Source organism: Dipteris shenzhenensis, chromosome 22 (assembly GCF_047967505.1).
Source record: "Dipteris shenzhenensis isolate YYH24624 ecotype China chromosome 22, Dip_SZ_1.0, whole genome shotgun sequence".
Classification (NCBI taxonomy): Eukaryota; Viridiplantae; Streptophyta; class Polypodiopsida; order Gleicheniales; family Dipteridaceae; genus Dipteris; species Dipteris shenzhenensis.
This window is the reverse complement of record NC_141617.1, coordinates 15,495,797-15,511,059: the sequence shown is the minus strand read 5'-3', so window position 1 is coordinate 15,511,059 and position 15,263 is coordinate 15,495,797. Positions and strand designations below refer to the sequence as shown.

The following is a 15,263-nucleotide window of genomic DNA, read 5'->3' as shown; positions in this document are numbered from 1 at the left end:
CTCCGGGCTCATGGGATTGCCTGCCTTGTGGATGGGTGAGATAGTGTTGATGGTCCAGGTGCATGGGAACCCCAAGCAAACCGCTTCATTAAATAGCTTTGCTAAGATCGGGGCTAAGAGGTTAATCCCATATGCAATGAACTCAGTGCATAGTCCCTCATGATCCTTCGCTAGGCCATTATGAAGTTTCATTACGGCATCCTTTACCCCCCCTAGTGAAGAGGGTGCAGGATGTGGGACGTGGCATGTGTGATAGGTTAAGGACTGGCTGATTTGGGATATCATAGAGTGTGCGTGCATAATCAGACCACACCTGAGTGTCAGTGAGTGGTGAGGGGGACCATCCCTCTAGAAATCTCCGCCAAAAGTCCTTAGAGTTGTTACTGAATAGAATGTTCAATAGCTTCTCCTCGTTCCAACGCACAAAGTTAAGTTTCTCCTGCGTACCAGTCGACGGTACTCGCGTAGCGTCTCTGGTACGCTCGGAAGGCTGTTTTTTGTTTTGAATGTGAGCTAACGGCATAAAGCCTTACACTCATCATCACACCAGCTATTACAGGATACGGTCCCAGATGGTGGTGGGCGGGTGGAGTTAGGTGGTGTGGGGTAAGGCGTGAAGAGCAGCCTCGTGTAGTGAGCGAGTGACTAGGACAGCATGATCCTCTAGTAGGGGTATAAAGTCAATGTATGCGAGAAGTATGCACAAATGGCCAGAGTAAGTGGGTGAGTGATCATGATCAAAGCGTATATCATGGTAGGTGGAGTAAGAACTCAACGGGGTAGAAGGTGTTGTGGGGCGAGGGGTAGAAATGCTAAAGAAGAGATAGGTATGATCAGCACCTGGAGGGAGAGGTGCTACGGTAAAGTCAGTGATGCGAGATGTGAAGACAGGGGATCCCATGATGTAGTCCACAACACTAAAGCCTCCCCCTTGTGGAAAGCACGTGAAGCCACCTGATGCGGGCCATCGGTCAAGACAATTCTTTTATTTGCAATAGTCATATTTTCAATGTAGCAAACAAGTGAATTTTCAAAGTATGCTTTTATTTGCAATAGTCATATTTGCTATGAGCCTTATAAAAGGCCGTTTTAAAATTATGACTTTTTGACATGAAACAACTAAAAGATTAATTTGCTATTTTTTAGTTTTTTAAATATTTTTTTTAAAATGTCAAAAAAGCATGTAAAATATGCCTTTTTCAACAATCAGGATGCTAATTTTTAGCGATTTTTAAAAAAACTAAGACCTTAAACTTTATCAAGGAAATCTTTAAGGAGAAACATTTGCGATTTCCCAAACAATCTCCAATAGTGTTTCCTCTAAATTGCCTCTCTCCTCTCTAAGAATGTATTTTTAGCTTCCAAAAAGCACCATAAAGCAAGTGCTTTTGGATAAAGGAAATGATCTTTTATAGGCGTTGGGCTAATAGGGACCCCCAATTGGTGAAAAATGCTATTAGAGCATGAGAGATGGGGTAAGGGGGGGAAAGGAGGGATAAATGGGGGGAGGGATACTTTGCCACATGTCCTTTCTCCAATTTTCTTCACCGCCTTGCTGAAGGGTATAAGACCCGCAGCCCCCATTGTCACCACCTGCGTCTGACTACTCATTGCGCTTTGCCTCCCCCGTCACCACGCTTCGCATCCAAGATTCATGGTGCCCTCGAGCACGTATACTAGCTTAGGAGCTCTTGGTAGCCCTATAGAGCTTGGCGTGGCTCATGGCAGAAACAGTTGGAAAGGCCGCTGCTGCGGAAGCACATCAGTCTCACTAATTTAGCCAACAAAAATGCTGTCCTGCATCGACGAGATCCCAAAAAGAGAGAGAGAGAGAGAGAGAGAGAGGAGGGGGGGCGGTGAGGTAGAGGGGGATGAGTAGGCTGGGCTATGCGGAGGGCAGCGAAGGAAGAGCAGATGCGCATATGCCTTTGATTTTTTTGCATGACCCCTTTAGCCTTAGCTTAGGGGGAGAGATGCACAGGGATTGCAAAAGGTGAATTTGTGCATCGCTTTGTTGCAAAATCTTCAACTCCTCTTAACCCAATAGAATGTGTGAATAATGAAACAATTAGACGGCAAAATTACAAACCTAATGCAAAAAATCTTATGCAAATCTGATGCTAGAATGCGAAGATCTTGAATTTTTCATTTTAGGTGACCCATTAGGAACTGGGCTATTAGAACACAATTTTTATAGGATGATCTCCATAAATGACAATTTGAAAAACACAAATTGATTATTCTTTTTAGAAATTACATGTGGAAATTTTTTTAATTAATTTGGATAACTAATTGGATAGTGGCTTGTTTTCACTCTAAAATCTGTAACTTCACTGCATAATTCTGATCACAAAGATTCCAACGCAAACATTTGTTGAAAATGCATACAAAAATCACATCCTAAAAACTTCAAATCAATCTAAAACATCAAAATCCACATTAAATCACATTCTTATACCTTCTCATAGTACCAACATCAATTCTTGCAATTAACTTAACCTATGCAACATGCAGTCCAGCCCGCAGATCATCTGAAGGGTGAAGAGCAGTACACTGCAAGATCAGAGAAACGTTCAAAGGAGCATGCACTGCATTACGATTAGCTGGCCACTGGAGCAGCAGGAAGGTGTGTTTACGGGGCACCACTACGCAGCCCACTGAAGCTCTAGGATAGCACGCAGGCTGAGAGTGTTTTAAAGGTGCCACGAGGAGGGAGGAGAACAGTTCTGAAGTCACAGGGGTCCATATCTAGGCAGCACCCTGGTGCTAGATAGTGGCACACTGTGCAGACATTTTGTATATGGTTTTTGTCCATCTTTGGGACAAGATTTATTACTATTTCTACTCACTCTCTTGAGCACCATTCATTTACTGTCTGCACACACCTCTCTCTGCACACTAGTACACATTAAGGACAAAGTTGGATTTGAATTTAGCACTGTGCAATTGCAGGGGTACATTTTTGTTTATCTCTGCTGCAGGGAGCGTTGGCTACAATGTAGCAAGCAACCTCCACCTCTGTTTCTAACAGTAGATCCATTAAAACAAGGTGGGTAATGTGGGAAGAGGACCACTAGCAAAGTAACAAGGGCACATGGAATGTCATAGCTGCATGGAGGAATTATAACACATCTCAAGACTTCAAGCCCAACGTATTGCACATGATATTATATGGGCAGTTATGGCTCTCATAAGAGAGACACAAGCAGCGTGCACACCACACAAGGATTCTTTTGAGGGGGTGGGCAGCACCATTGGAGTAAAATAGGGATGCCCTCTATCCCCCCACCATTAGAGTAGAGCAGGGATGCCCTCTATGCCTTTGCCCCACCCTCTTTGGATTCTCTAAGAAGTTGGGCACTTCCATTAGCGTAAAATAGGGGACGCCTTCTATTCTCCACTCTAATTGGACTATAAATTGATGAACTAACATTGTTCATGGACACTTTGGGTGGAATGGAATCGACACTGGCATAGACCCTCATCCCCATCCTCCTTTGATGAACTAACCTCATTCATGGACACTTTGGGTGGAATGGAATCGACACTGGCATAGACCCTCATCCCCATCCTCCTTCATGCTGATGATGTCATACTAGTCTCAAATACACGAGGTGCTACAAATGCACTTGGCAGCATGGCATGCATTTGTGAGAACCAGGACATGAAGGATAACTTGGGCAAAAACAAGGTATGAAGCCCAGCTTCAGCGGGATCCATTCATCCTCGCAAGAGAGTCAGTTAAGACAGCCAGATCCTACATATAATTAAGATGCACTTTCAGAAGCCCCAAGCTCACCATGAAACCAGTAGGCACAAGTGCACCTAACTAGAGAACATGCATCACTAAGACTAACAGTGGTTCTAGGCACAGTTTCAGCATGTCAATTCAATGTCCCTTCTTTTTTCTCTAGCCCAAACAGTGGCCCTACATGCAAGAGCCCTTTGGGCCAATAGATATCAAAGAGGATGGGTGTGAATTTCGAGAGACTGGAGATCATGATGCTTGGCCACATCATCAAAGGGAAGAGATTCCCACATGATATCAGACTCGCAGAATTTGCAGATAGACCTCCATACACTGGCACCTCGTTTAAGAAAGCATGACATATACATATCTCAATCGATCTAGACAGTATTTCCTGACAGATGCTAGCGGAAGAGGTAACCATGTACGTAGCTCGCGCTGAATGAAACCAGCCTCAACAACGTAAAGGGTGGTAGGATCCACTTAATTACAGCATACACAATAATTTGACAAATAAATATGCACCACAGATTAAATTACAGGGGAGCTAGAGCGCTCCTACTCAGAAACAAGGACACTGATTGGCCCCAAACGTTGGCGCCCCTTGCGGTATTTATTTAACATTCATTTGAAGCCAAACGGCTGATTGCAAAGGTCTCTGGGAAGATGAACCACAGGCAAACCAACGCCCGCAGACTCCCCATCCAGCCCACCCTGTAACTCTCTGCTCAACTTCAAAAGGTGAATGGCATTCAATCACTAGACAATCCTGTATCCTCAGCCAACCAAAGCATGCAACAGGGACCCCAAAAGCATCCACTGTCTGTGCCACACCTGCAATTGCACAACCAAGTGCCCAACTAGCCAGACACGGCTGAACAACTGCAAGACAAAGCCCTCAACAGCCAAACTCTGGTGCAATCAATCAACAAAGCACTCCCAAACAGGTCACCTCAATCTATAGCCTCGCTGGCCACCGCCCAACAGCATAAATCAACATTTCTTCTCGAGGAAAGAAACCCAGACGCAATAACTAGCCAGCAACCAATCCGGGAACCGCAAAAGTAGGCAAAGACAAGCCTTCTTCTACCCAGTATCCACAGAAGATAGGTCCCCGGGGCTTGAAAACCCTAGATCCTGCAGAGAAAAGCTGATTCTGCTCTAGCACAGCCCTGAAAGCAGCTTAGAAGAGAACACCCACACCTGGAAAGTTACCAAAATCAGCAGCAACACCCGAAAGGCTCCAAAAATCAAATCACAAGTTTCCCTACAGAGCCTGGAAACAAAATCGCAATCTCCTGGAAACACCTAGAACAGCCCTGGAACAGGACGCAGTCACCTGGCACAGCCCGGAAGACCTGTAGATGAAATCGCAATCTGGAAGAGACCCCCTAGCTGAGATAACAATCTGCAACAGGCCCCTCGATCAGGTGTGATTTCCTCTAGCAGGCCCTGGATGCACTGAAACTGGCCCTGGCTGATGGCGATTTTCCCTGGCAAGCTCTGGAAGCTCCTGGCGGATGACAATTTTGCTCTAGCAACACCTGGCAAGCTCTGTCAGCTCACAACTGATGGCCTGGCTCCTTCTAGAACTGATTTTGGCCTTCTCTTTTGGCCCCCTATTGCACAATTTGGCCCTACGAATTAATTTCCTAGTAACTAGGCGCACATTCACTATTTCCAAGGACCCACTAGGGAATTTTAATTCCCCAAGTCCCGCCCCATGGCCGAACCCTCGCGCCCAAGAGGCTCAAGGCAATCACGCACAAATTACAAGAGTCGCAAATCAAAAGTCCCATAATTTCATGTCCTCGTGACACGCGCTATGAGCTGGCCTGAGCGAAGACTTTCCTATAGTCTCTTACCTCACATGCTTGGAGTAACTCACAAACTCAGCCATCATCAGCGGATGCAAGGCATCGCTATCGGGCTAAGAGCACAATCATTGTTCATGGAGTGAGGGTGTGCGTGCAGGTGACAGCCATTTTGCCCCTGTAGAAGATCAACCACCTCTTAAAGGCTGAACGATCACTTTGCTTTAAAGAAGATACTCGTCTACTGAATTAAACTGATTAAAACCTATAGAGAGATGCTTAACACAATTGTTAGCTAATCGAAATTTAAGGAATTCCTCCCAGTCAGACTGTTTTCTAGACAGAAATATCCAAACGCTAAACATATCTTCCTAGCATAATTCACATGTTCTGATTTGACCATCAAACTCCGAATTTACCAACCTTATGGTCAACATTATAAAATATTGAACACTGCTAGCCAAAAACATTGATGTCCCTGTTTCGCCATTAGACCTTGGATCAGCTCAACATACAGCTGTATCCAATTTATAGAATATGTCTGTTTCAATTTTCGTTAGCATAGCCATTTAGTAAATCAAACCATCCCTAACGTAGCCATAATAAACTATCATTTTACTGATTTAGCAGTATAGATAGTTGCCAACTAGCAGCCACATGTGCCCTAATTTTTAAAGAGCATTCCTCTTCTACCAGATCATACACCCTTTGTATGCCCTGATGAGGAGCACTTCTGCTGCCATAAGAATCAAATAAGATGGGAGTGGCTAACATCTTGATGTTACACCCTTTGTATGCCCTGATGAGGAGTACTTGTGTTGCCATGAGAATCAAATAAGATGGGATTGGCTAGCATCTTGAACGTCCAGCACAATGCACATCTACTTTTGAGCTATGCCCAACAGTTCCTACATGTTTCCCCACTGCCTCCATCATGAAAATCATTAGAAGTTGCCCCAAGCTGGACATGTTGCTCCTACAAGACTGAAACCTGTTAAAGACGTCAAGGATGCACAGATGTTAGGAGAGAGAGAGAGAGAGAGAGAGAGAGACGTAATAAAATAAAGTTGATTTAAACTGGCCTCTGTTCTTCAGCTTGTTTATTCCAAGGAGGCTATACTAAGTCAAATCAGTGCCTCAGCCACCAAATCGATGGAATCTTGTTTTATGCATCAATCTAACCATCTGATTCTTTTGCCCTGAGGTGATCAGCCTTAAACAATGTCCAACCTCTGCCATGTCTTGCTGTTTGGCAGGTTCACTTAGATCTGTGATTTGCAACACAGGGACATTTGCTTCATTGCTGCAACACCATTGTCCAGTTCCTGAATCCATTGCACAAGCATGCTTTGCCTTGACCTTCTCTACTTGTTTTAAGACGTAGATTAAAATTAAATTCCACATAATTCAAAATTAGAATTTAGAAGGGCAATTATATCTAAGGCTTTTACATACATGAATCCATTGCACGAGCATGCTTTGCCTTGACCCTTGATTCAAGACGTAGGTTAAAGTGAAATTATGTATAAATCAAAGTAGAATTTGGAAGGGCCAATTATATCTAAGGCTTTTACATGCATGATATTGGTCATTTCTTAACCTTTGGAGACCTTGTTGTAGTCTACCCATGCACCATGTGTAAAATGAAATAAACTGATCCGTTGTAATACATCACAATGACTTTTGAACCTCAAATATAAGAAAGCCATGCTCCCAATTTAAGTTTGGTGCAACCTATACTATTAGATGAAGTATATCATGCCATCTATCCAAGGAAGAGGATGCTTTTTCTTAGCTATTTGTCAAACCTTTTATTGTCAGCACATGAATGCATGAATCCTGATAGCAATTAACTTGGTGAATGTGCCCTATACAGTGATACAGTTGTAGCCATCTCACAAGTGCACCCTCCTCTTCTTTCGGGTTTGAGCCACATTGACAAATTTGCACAATGAGTCTAAACCATAGATCGCTAAGCTTGTGCTTTATCTACAATATAAGCTTCATAGCATTACCCTATCCTATTCTCCATAGAAAATTGCCTATTTGCAGGCTAAGTGCCACGTTGGATCTTAATATGTGCATGTAGCTTGAGTCAAGAGCCACATACGCATGCAAAGTGCTTCATCACAACCAACTTGATCATTAATCCATTCATGCTTTGAAGTCTTCATGAGGCTCTCCTTCTTTTGCTGATACAGCATCTTAAAATGCTTACGTCTTTCTTTTCCGTGACGTTCTGTGTTCCTAGCTGCTTTGATAAACTATACAATGCGATGAGATAACTTTCTAATTCAGAAAATTTGAAAAGAGGAAGTTTGAAAACTCTCTCTCTCTCTCTCTCTCTCTCTCTCTATCTATCTATCTATCTATCTATCTATACAATGCGATGAGATAACTTTCTACTTCACAAAATTGAAAAGAGGAAGTTTGAACACACACACTCTCTCTCTCTCTCAGACACAAAGCCACTTGCCACACAGTTTGAAAATGCAAGAGATGCACAAGCATAGAGAGACTCACCACCGCTCTGACAAGGCTGTCGAATGATGGTGAAAGAGCTATCGACGAACCGAAGTTGGCAAAAGCCCCGCATGGCAGCAATGGAGGGCCTAGCTACGATCAAACTGTTTAAGGGATTCGTTGGTGGCATTTAGCACTGAATGATGAAGCATTGGGAAAAGGTGTCATGGCAACTGATGGACCAGCTATCTAGAGGTGGTAGTCGTCCCATAGTTTGCACTATCAGTTATATTATTTGACCTATCCCTTTACAATTTACTGCCTTGCAAGTGTATGTATTGGTCACATCTCCCTCTAGCAAATACAATTCAAGTTCTTTACACAGTGCGGCTCCGCCCCCCATACACACACTCTTCACATCCAACTGGCTTTAAACAAGGTGAATTACGTTCAAATGGCTTGCCCAATTTCGTCAAGATTTGTGTATAGAAGGGAGTGATCCGACCAATAAATGAAATTTGTTCCATATGTTGTGTTGTTATTGTATTTGTTTGTCCAAATGTGGTCAATTGTGGAACCATGAATACAAGTTGGTTCTTCTATTAATTGTTTAAAACTATTTTGTGCCATAAATTTTTGTAGTTGTGTTGAATTTGTAGAGTTGTTGCAATGATTATTGAAGTCTCCTAAGGTTGTAGTTGGAATTTGTTGTTGTACTTTGTTAATCATGGTTTGCAATATATTTATGAGTGTTGATTGTGGTGAGGAAGTGTGTTTGTAAACATTAATGATTGCAAAGGTTGAATTTTGATATGTTTTAAATATTGTTAACAAACACTCGCAATTTTTGTGTGTAATGTATTCTTGCATTTGCAATTGTACATGAGTTTTGTAACATGTTGCAATACCAATTCCATTGTTGTTTTGTAATATTGTGAATTTTTTCAATAAGAGTGATTCATTATTTTGGCAATGAAGTTCTTGGAGGCATAATATTGTGGCACTCATGAGGCTTTTGTCTGCAACAATGTCTTCGTAGTGTGAAGAGAATTCTCTAGTATTTAGAGATTGCAATGTCATTTGTGTTTTCTTGTTTATAGAGTGGTTATTTTGTTGTGGAATCTATTGTCAAAGTGATCTCAATCATTCTATTTCTTTCACAACATTCTTGTCGATTTTGATGTGTTTAGGTTCAATTGGTTTGATGAGGTAAAGGTTTTCAGGGTTGCGACGAATATGTGATAGTGCTGTGTATGTAAGGCTATGTGCCTTAATGAAAGAAGGATCAAATACAAGGTAGTCCATAGATAGACCTTGCAAATGATGTATTGTTCTTGCAGCTGCTGGTTGTAGTGGAAATTATCGTCTAGAGATAGTGTTTAAATGGTTTTTGCCAATTTGAAATTCTCTTGTTATTTGGTGTATTGGTGTCCATTGAGGAGGAATGTTATTAGTGTAGAGGTTTTTATTGTTGAAGTGAGTTTTTCTTCCAATGTTATTATTAGTAAATTGAATCCAAATAATGTGTGGCTCAATTGTGGTAAACGATTGTTTGAATATTCCGTCGGCACCGTTGACAAGACCATCACCAATGTCCAAGTTTCTCGAACAAATTTCTATTATCATTCCTGGCTTTAGGTACAATATTTGATGCAATCCAGATGTGCTCTTAGGAGATGTAGGAATGTTTATTGTTTTGCTACATGTCTTGTGTCTTTTGTCAATTACTTTCAAGATGTGTGGATTTTCCTTAAGCAATGAGAAAACCTCTTCATTGTGTGCATCTTTCGTTGCATTTGTGTAGAACAAGTAAGGTATGTTTTCCTTTTTTACAAGTTGACGAAAGTATTTATTGTTACGATATGCTATGTCAGTCATCGTTGTGAGCATAGCCTCTCTCTCTCTCTAGAGCCAAGGTCACTTGGCAGATGGTGATCTTGCCTGAGGCCCAGAGAGGACTTGGAATTATTGATACAAAGATCTAGGATAGATCCCTTTTAGGTAGTGGTACATGGTCTCACACCACGCTTCAAGCCCTAAAAGCTCTTACTTTAGTGAGGGCTTCTTAGGAACACCGCCCGTACAAGAAGTCAATGATGATGATCCCAAAGGTGGATTTTTTAGATGCTCCCCTCATAGGGAAGTACTCCCTCCTAATAAGGACACCTCATAGGGTTTGGAAGTGTTTTTTTTTTAGGAATCATTTGGGCTAGTTCAACATACCTAGAGGAGCTTGAGAGGAAACCACTCATGTGGCATCTAGAGGTCTAGGACTAGGAGGGGCTCATTCTGGGCAAGTGAACACACATCATTTGGGACCAATGGGATAGTGGACCAACCAAGTATTTTGGACTTGGAGTGGCCTTCCTGCAAAGTTAGAGGCAAGTCACTTTCTCATCAAAGGTGGGTAGGCACTTAGATGGTGGAAGTCCATTCACGATAATGCTAAAGTCATGGTAGGAGGCACTATTTAGTGTCTCAGATTCTCCTTGCTGGTGTGGATAATTTTTTAGGAAAAAGATCCAATTTTGTAGCAATCACTTGGATCCTATAGGTGTAAAGTTTATAGTGTGGGGAATGGAAGCCTTCTTGACCTAAAACAGTGGGGTGGGGCACCTTGGGGCTGACAAGGATTTGGACTCACATGGATTATGGTAATTGGTTACTTGGGCAAGGACTGGACCATTGACCTAGTTCCAATCACCGCATAGCAGGGTAGGAGGGGGCGTGGTGGCCCCTATGGCTATGGGATGGTTGGACTATTTTAGAGATTTCACGGGACTATTGTGGGTTGGTTTGGTCCATACGAGTAGGGCATTTGGATAGGGTAAAGGAGGTGCCCTTCTTCTTGCCTCTTCTTGTACACAACTCACATAGACTGTCATCTTCAACTAGAGGTGATAGCTTCAAACCCCTTGAGAGGGTGCACTGGGTGGAACAACAAGTTCCCCGTGAATTTATCTCCTACTTTTGGTCATGTCTATGTACTAGCCTCATGCCTAAGAAATCTCTTTTCCTTCTAGATAGTGGTGCATGGAGTCTTGCCGATTGGCCCTTGGCTAGAGCAGATGTGGGTAGGTGGTATTTTCTACTATTGTACAAACAGATATTTAGGGACAGTCCTACATTGCCTGTAGGGTTACCCAATAGCAAGAAGGATTTGGATGGATTCCCAAATAGGTAGTTGAATGATGTTGAGGTCAATTACACTACCACGAAAAGAGAAGCCCTAGTAATGGTCTACAGTGTGAAGAAAATTTGACATTATTTATTGGCCATTGACTTTGTACTTTACATGTTGTATCTTGTGAATTGACCAGTTACATCGATCAAATCACCAAATGGCTTCTACTACTCCAAGAATTCTATTTCAAGGTAGTGGTAAGGAAAGGAGCTCATCACTACATTGAGGATCATATGTCACAATTGATGACAAAAGAAGGGCCAGAAGGAATAGAAGATGGCCTGCTAGATGTTTCTTTGTTTCAAATTGATGCTGTTCCCAAATGGTGTGCAGACATCATTAGCTATTTAATGACAAACCACCCGACCAATGGAGCCAAGGAAATTAATTCTAAAAGCTACCTCCTATCAACTAATTGCAAGTCAAATATACAAAATGGGCAATGATCTAATTCTAAGAAGATGTGGTATGCCTCATGAAATCATGTTGGTCATAAGAGAAGTTCATGAAGGCATAGCAAGATGACACTTTGCAAGGGAATCAACAGCAAGAAAAATCCTCTTGGTAGGATATTGGTGGCCAACCCTTTGGGCAGATGCTTATGCCCAAAGATGTGATTTATGCCACAGAGCAATCAAGACCTAGCACAAGGTTTCAACCCTTTACGACCATGTAAAAAGATGTGATTTATGCCAAAGAACAATCAATCCCTAGCACAAGGATTTCAACCCCCTAATAATAGTTACCGTTCAAAAACCATTTGAAAAATGGGGGATTAATTTTGTGGAACCCATACATCCAGCCACAAAGGGAACCCAAGCATGCTACATCATTGTGGTCACAGACTGCTTCACAAAGTGGGATGAAGCTAAAGCAGTGAGAAAAGCAAATGCCAGAAGCTTAGCAAAGTTCTTGTATGAAAATGTGATTACACAATTTGGATGCCCCATTGTCAGATAGAGGCACACATTTTGTTAATGAGAACTTTTTTCTAGCTTTATGGTTATCCACAAAAAAAGCATAGCCTACTATCCCCAAGGCAATGGACAAGCTGAGTCCACCAGCAAAGTACTATGTATTGTCCTCACCAAAATAGTGGAGCCCAAGTGAACTGACTAGGTAGAAAAGCTTAATGCAGCCTTATGGGCAAATCAAACCACATTAAAGGTCAGTACAAGATTTACACCATTTCAATTGGTGTACAAGCCTACACATAGCAATACAAGAATGCATGGGAGACCATGAGTCCCTTAAGGAAAGACTCTATTAACTAGAAAAGCATACAAAGATAAGGTTAGTTGTCTACCATGCTATGACAGTAGGAAAACAAAGGAGGAAGGCATGGTTTGACAGAATCCTTAAGGATAAGAACATCAATGAACCTAGTTCTGCTATATAATCCCAAAGTCCATAAGGGCAAAGTCAAATATCTAGGCCAAGGGCCATTTAATTCAAAAGACGAATCCGATTGCAATTATGCTACTAGAAACATTCATTGGAAACCACAACAATCAACGGGAGCTGACTGAAGCACTACTACATCAACACGCAAGCCATCCCTAATAATAATAATGATTTGGGAGTCCCAAGTCTTCCATACTAGCATTATATTGAATCATGAGCACTCATTGGCATATGTACATCTTCGCACATATAAATAGCTTCAAGCATTTCAACTAGGGCTCAGAGGTGATGACTGAGTCCTAGCTGCCCTATGAACTCCCTAGCAAATTGAGCATATAGGAGGAACTCTTGCCTCACTAGTCATGCTCAGAGCACCTGCATGTTTTGAGCACCACGAATAAGTTGCACAAATAAAAGCCCCAAGAGATACTTGCTTTGGTCCACACACATGACACCCTCATCACAAAAAGAGTAAAATGCATCAGCCACTCACGGAAGAAACATGCACTATTGGCACATGGCACAATGACACTAAGCCAAAAGGCCCAAACCTCAAACTCAATAGCCCTCCCCAAATCACTGACCTAAAGAAGGATAGGACGGGATTACCAACCTAGAGGTTAACACCAAAATGACCACGGCTGGTGGTTTTGGACAATGATAGTGATGAGGAAATTAATGCAACATGCCAAGGGGGTATGCCATAGAACCTGGAGACCTAGAGTTAGGAAAATTGGAGGCGAAGCCATCAATTATGCAGGATGTAGACCCAAAATAGCAAGGAGCTAACAACAGAGAGAACAATATGGTTTGTATGGCCATGAGTCTCAATGTTCAACTTGTCAACCAATGCATGCAACTTCTTGTAGTCAAAGGGTCTAGGGAACATTTTTGCAAAGCTACAATCCTTCTTACCAACACCTACTATGACAAAATAAATAATTCAATTCATACCGTCATATCAAAGTAGAGAGTTGGGAAAGTTCAAGTACGGCATAATAACTCATAATCAAAATCCTTTACAAATCTACCTCAATAGATCAATAATGTAGAAAGATTTCTCATTTCCAAAGGCACAAGAAGAATATCCAATGTAAAATTTGGATGAAAGGCCCTCAAAAATGTAGGATTGGTTCCCACATGGCACAAAGTCACAAGGCGGGGGGATACACCATGATATGATTCTAGACCCAATATGTAAGGAGGCAACCAACTTTGTGGCTAAAATTTTCAAGCATACACATGCCGATAAAAACTCTTACATACTTTGGCAGGAAAAAACTACAAGATTGGGCTCAACACATATACTTACTACAAACAAACAATGTATCCACCACCTATAATGGCAAAAGCTACATTTCCCATCTATTGGCCATTATAATTGGGCCTCTGCACCCCTCTAAACACAAGAAATAGAAGAGTTTGAAATGTTGATAGTATCTCTCGAATGGAAAATAGAGTCCCCATCCACTCTCAATATGAATGACATGGATTACAACAATGCAAATTCTAGAGTTTGACCATGTGAAATTCTACCAAAGAATTTTGCAACTCAGCCCAGAATCGCTACCGTAACACATTGACTCGAGGGAAGAAATCCAATAGAGAGCCATGCCTCACGATGACTTCACAAGTGGGACATATAGTGTTCCTCTTCAATAATCGCAACTGAACAATATTGATGACTCTACGGCTTCATTGCCATGGCCACAAATCATCTCTAGTGACACTTTACCCCCACAGACTGCCGTTCAGGAAAAATATCAGCGTACCACATGGGTGCATGGGAGCCAACTAGATGATCAATAAAAGCAAGGCAATACAACATTCCAAATCATACAACATCACAATCAACAATTGCATGGCATCAGTGAGCACCAACAAGAAATGGAAAGACGGATGATCCCATTGCTCTAAACTAAGTTGCAGATTGCAAATACTGAGATTCATAATCTCAAGGAAAGTATGGTAGAGCAAATGCAACAATAGCTCCTTATACAAAATGCTCTAGCAAAAATAGAAAAGATGCATTGGAAGCTATAATCTTTTTAACAAGAAAAACAACTACATCTATCTGATGCCTTGAATAAAAAGGAAGAGGTTGAGCTATCCCTCTCGCTAATGCAAGTCTCTTGTGATAACTTGAAAAAAGAAATGGTGCACTTAAACAAAAGCCTGCTACTTAAAGATGATTAGATCCATGCCACAACATACATAAAGAATGAGTTGCAAAAAAGCCTTGAGGTAAACAACAAATTCAAGCACTAGAGAAGAAATTTTAAGTATCAAGGGAGATAATTGTGAATGCCAAAGCACAATTATATGCTCAAGAACAAGAGATACTCCAACTCCATGTGCTTAATGATCAATTGCCAGGACAGCCAAAAGCAGCTCAACAATTCAATAGTCTGAAGCTTGCCTACACCTCAACATTGGGTAAGTATAAAGAAAAGTGCATTGAGGTGCAAAATCAAAAGGCAATAATTTCCAATTTGGAACTTCAACTCTTGAGTCAAGCTAATGATGATGCAGAGGAGTCGGCACAGATCTATTGCTATGGGGCATCACTGCATTATACCAAGATCTTGTTACGGTCCTCAAGTAAGAGGATCACCTTGGAAGAGTACACATTCAATGGAAACACTTGCAA

General features: G+C 41.7%; 1 protein-coding gene across 1 annotated transcript in view; it reads right to left on the bottom strand.

The window, feature by feature from the left end:
- LOC147887795 (uncharacterized) overlaps positions 1-8,338 on the bottom strand; it is a 63,702-nt gene extending 55,364 nt beyond the window's left edge. Inside the window, exon 1 of the mRNA XM_087393566.1 lies at positions 8,086-8,338. Within this exon, the coding sequence (XP_087249692.1) occupies positions 8,086-8,215 (130 nt within the window). The 5' untranslated portion in view covers positions 8,216-8,338. The remainder of the gene's footprint in view (positions 1-8,085) is intronic.
- Positions 8,339-15,263: the final 6,925 nt, after the last annotated feature.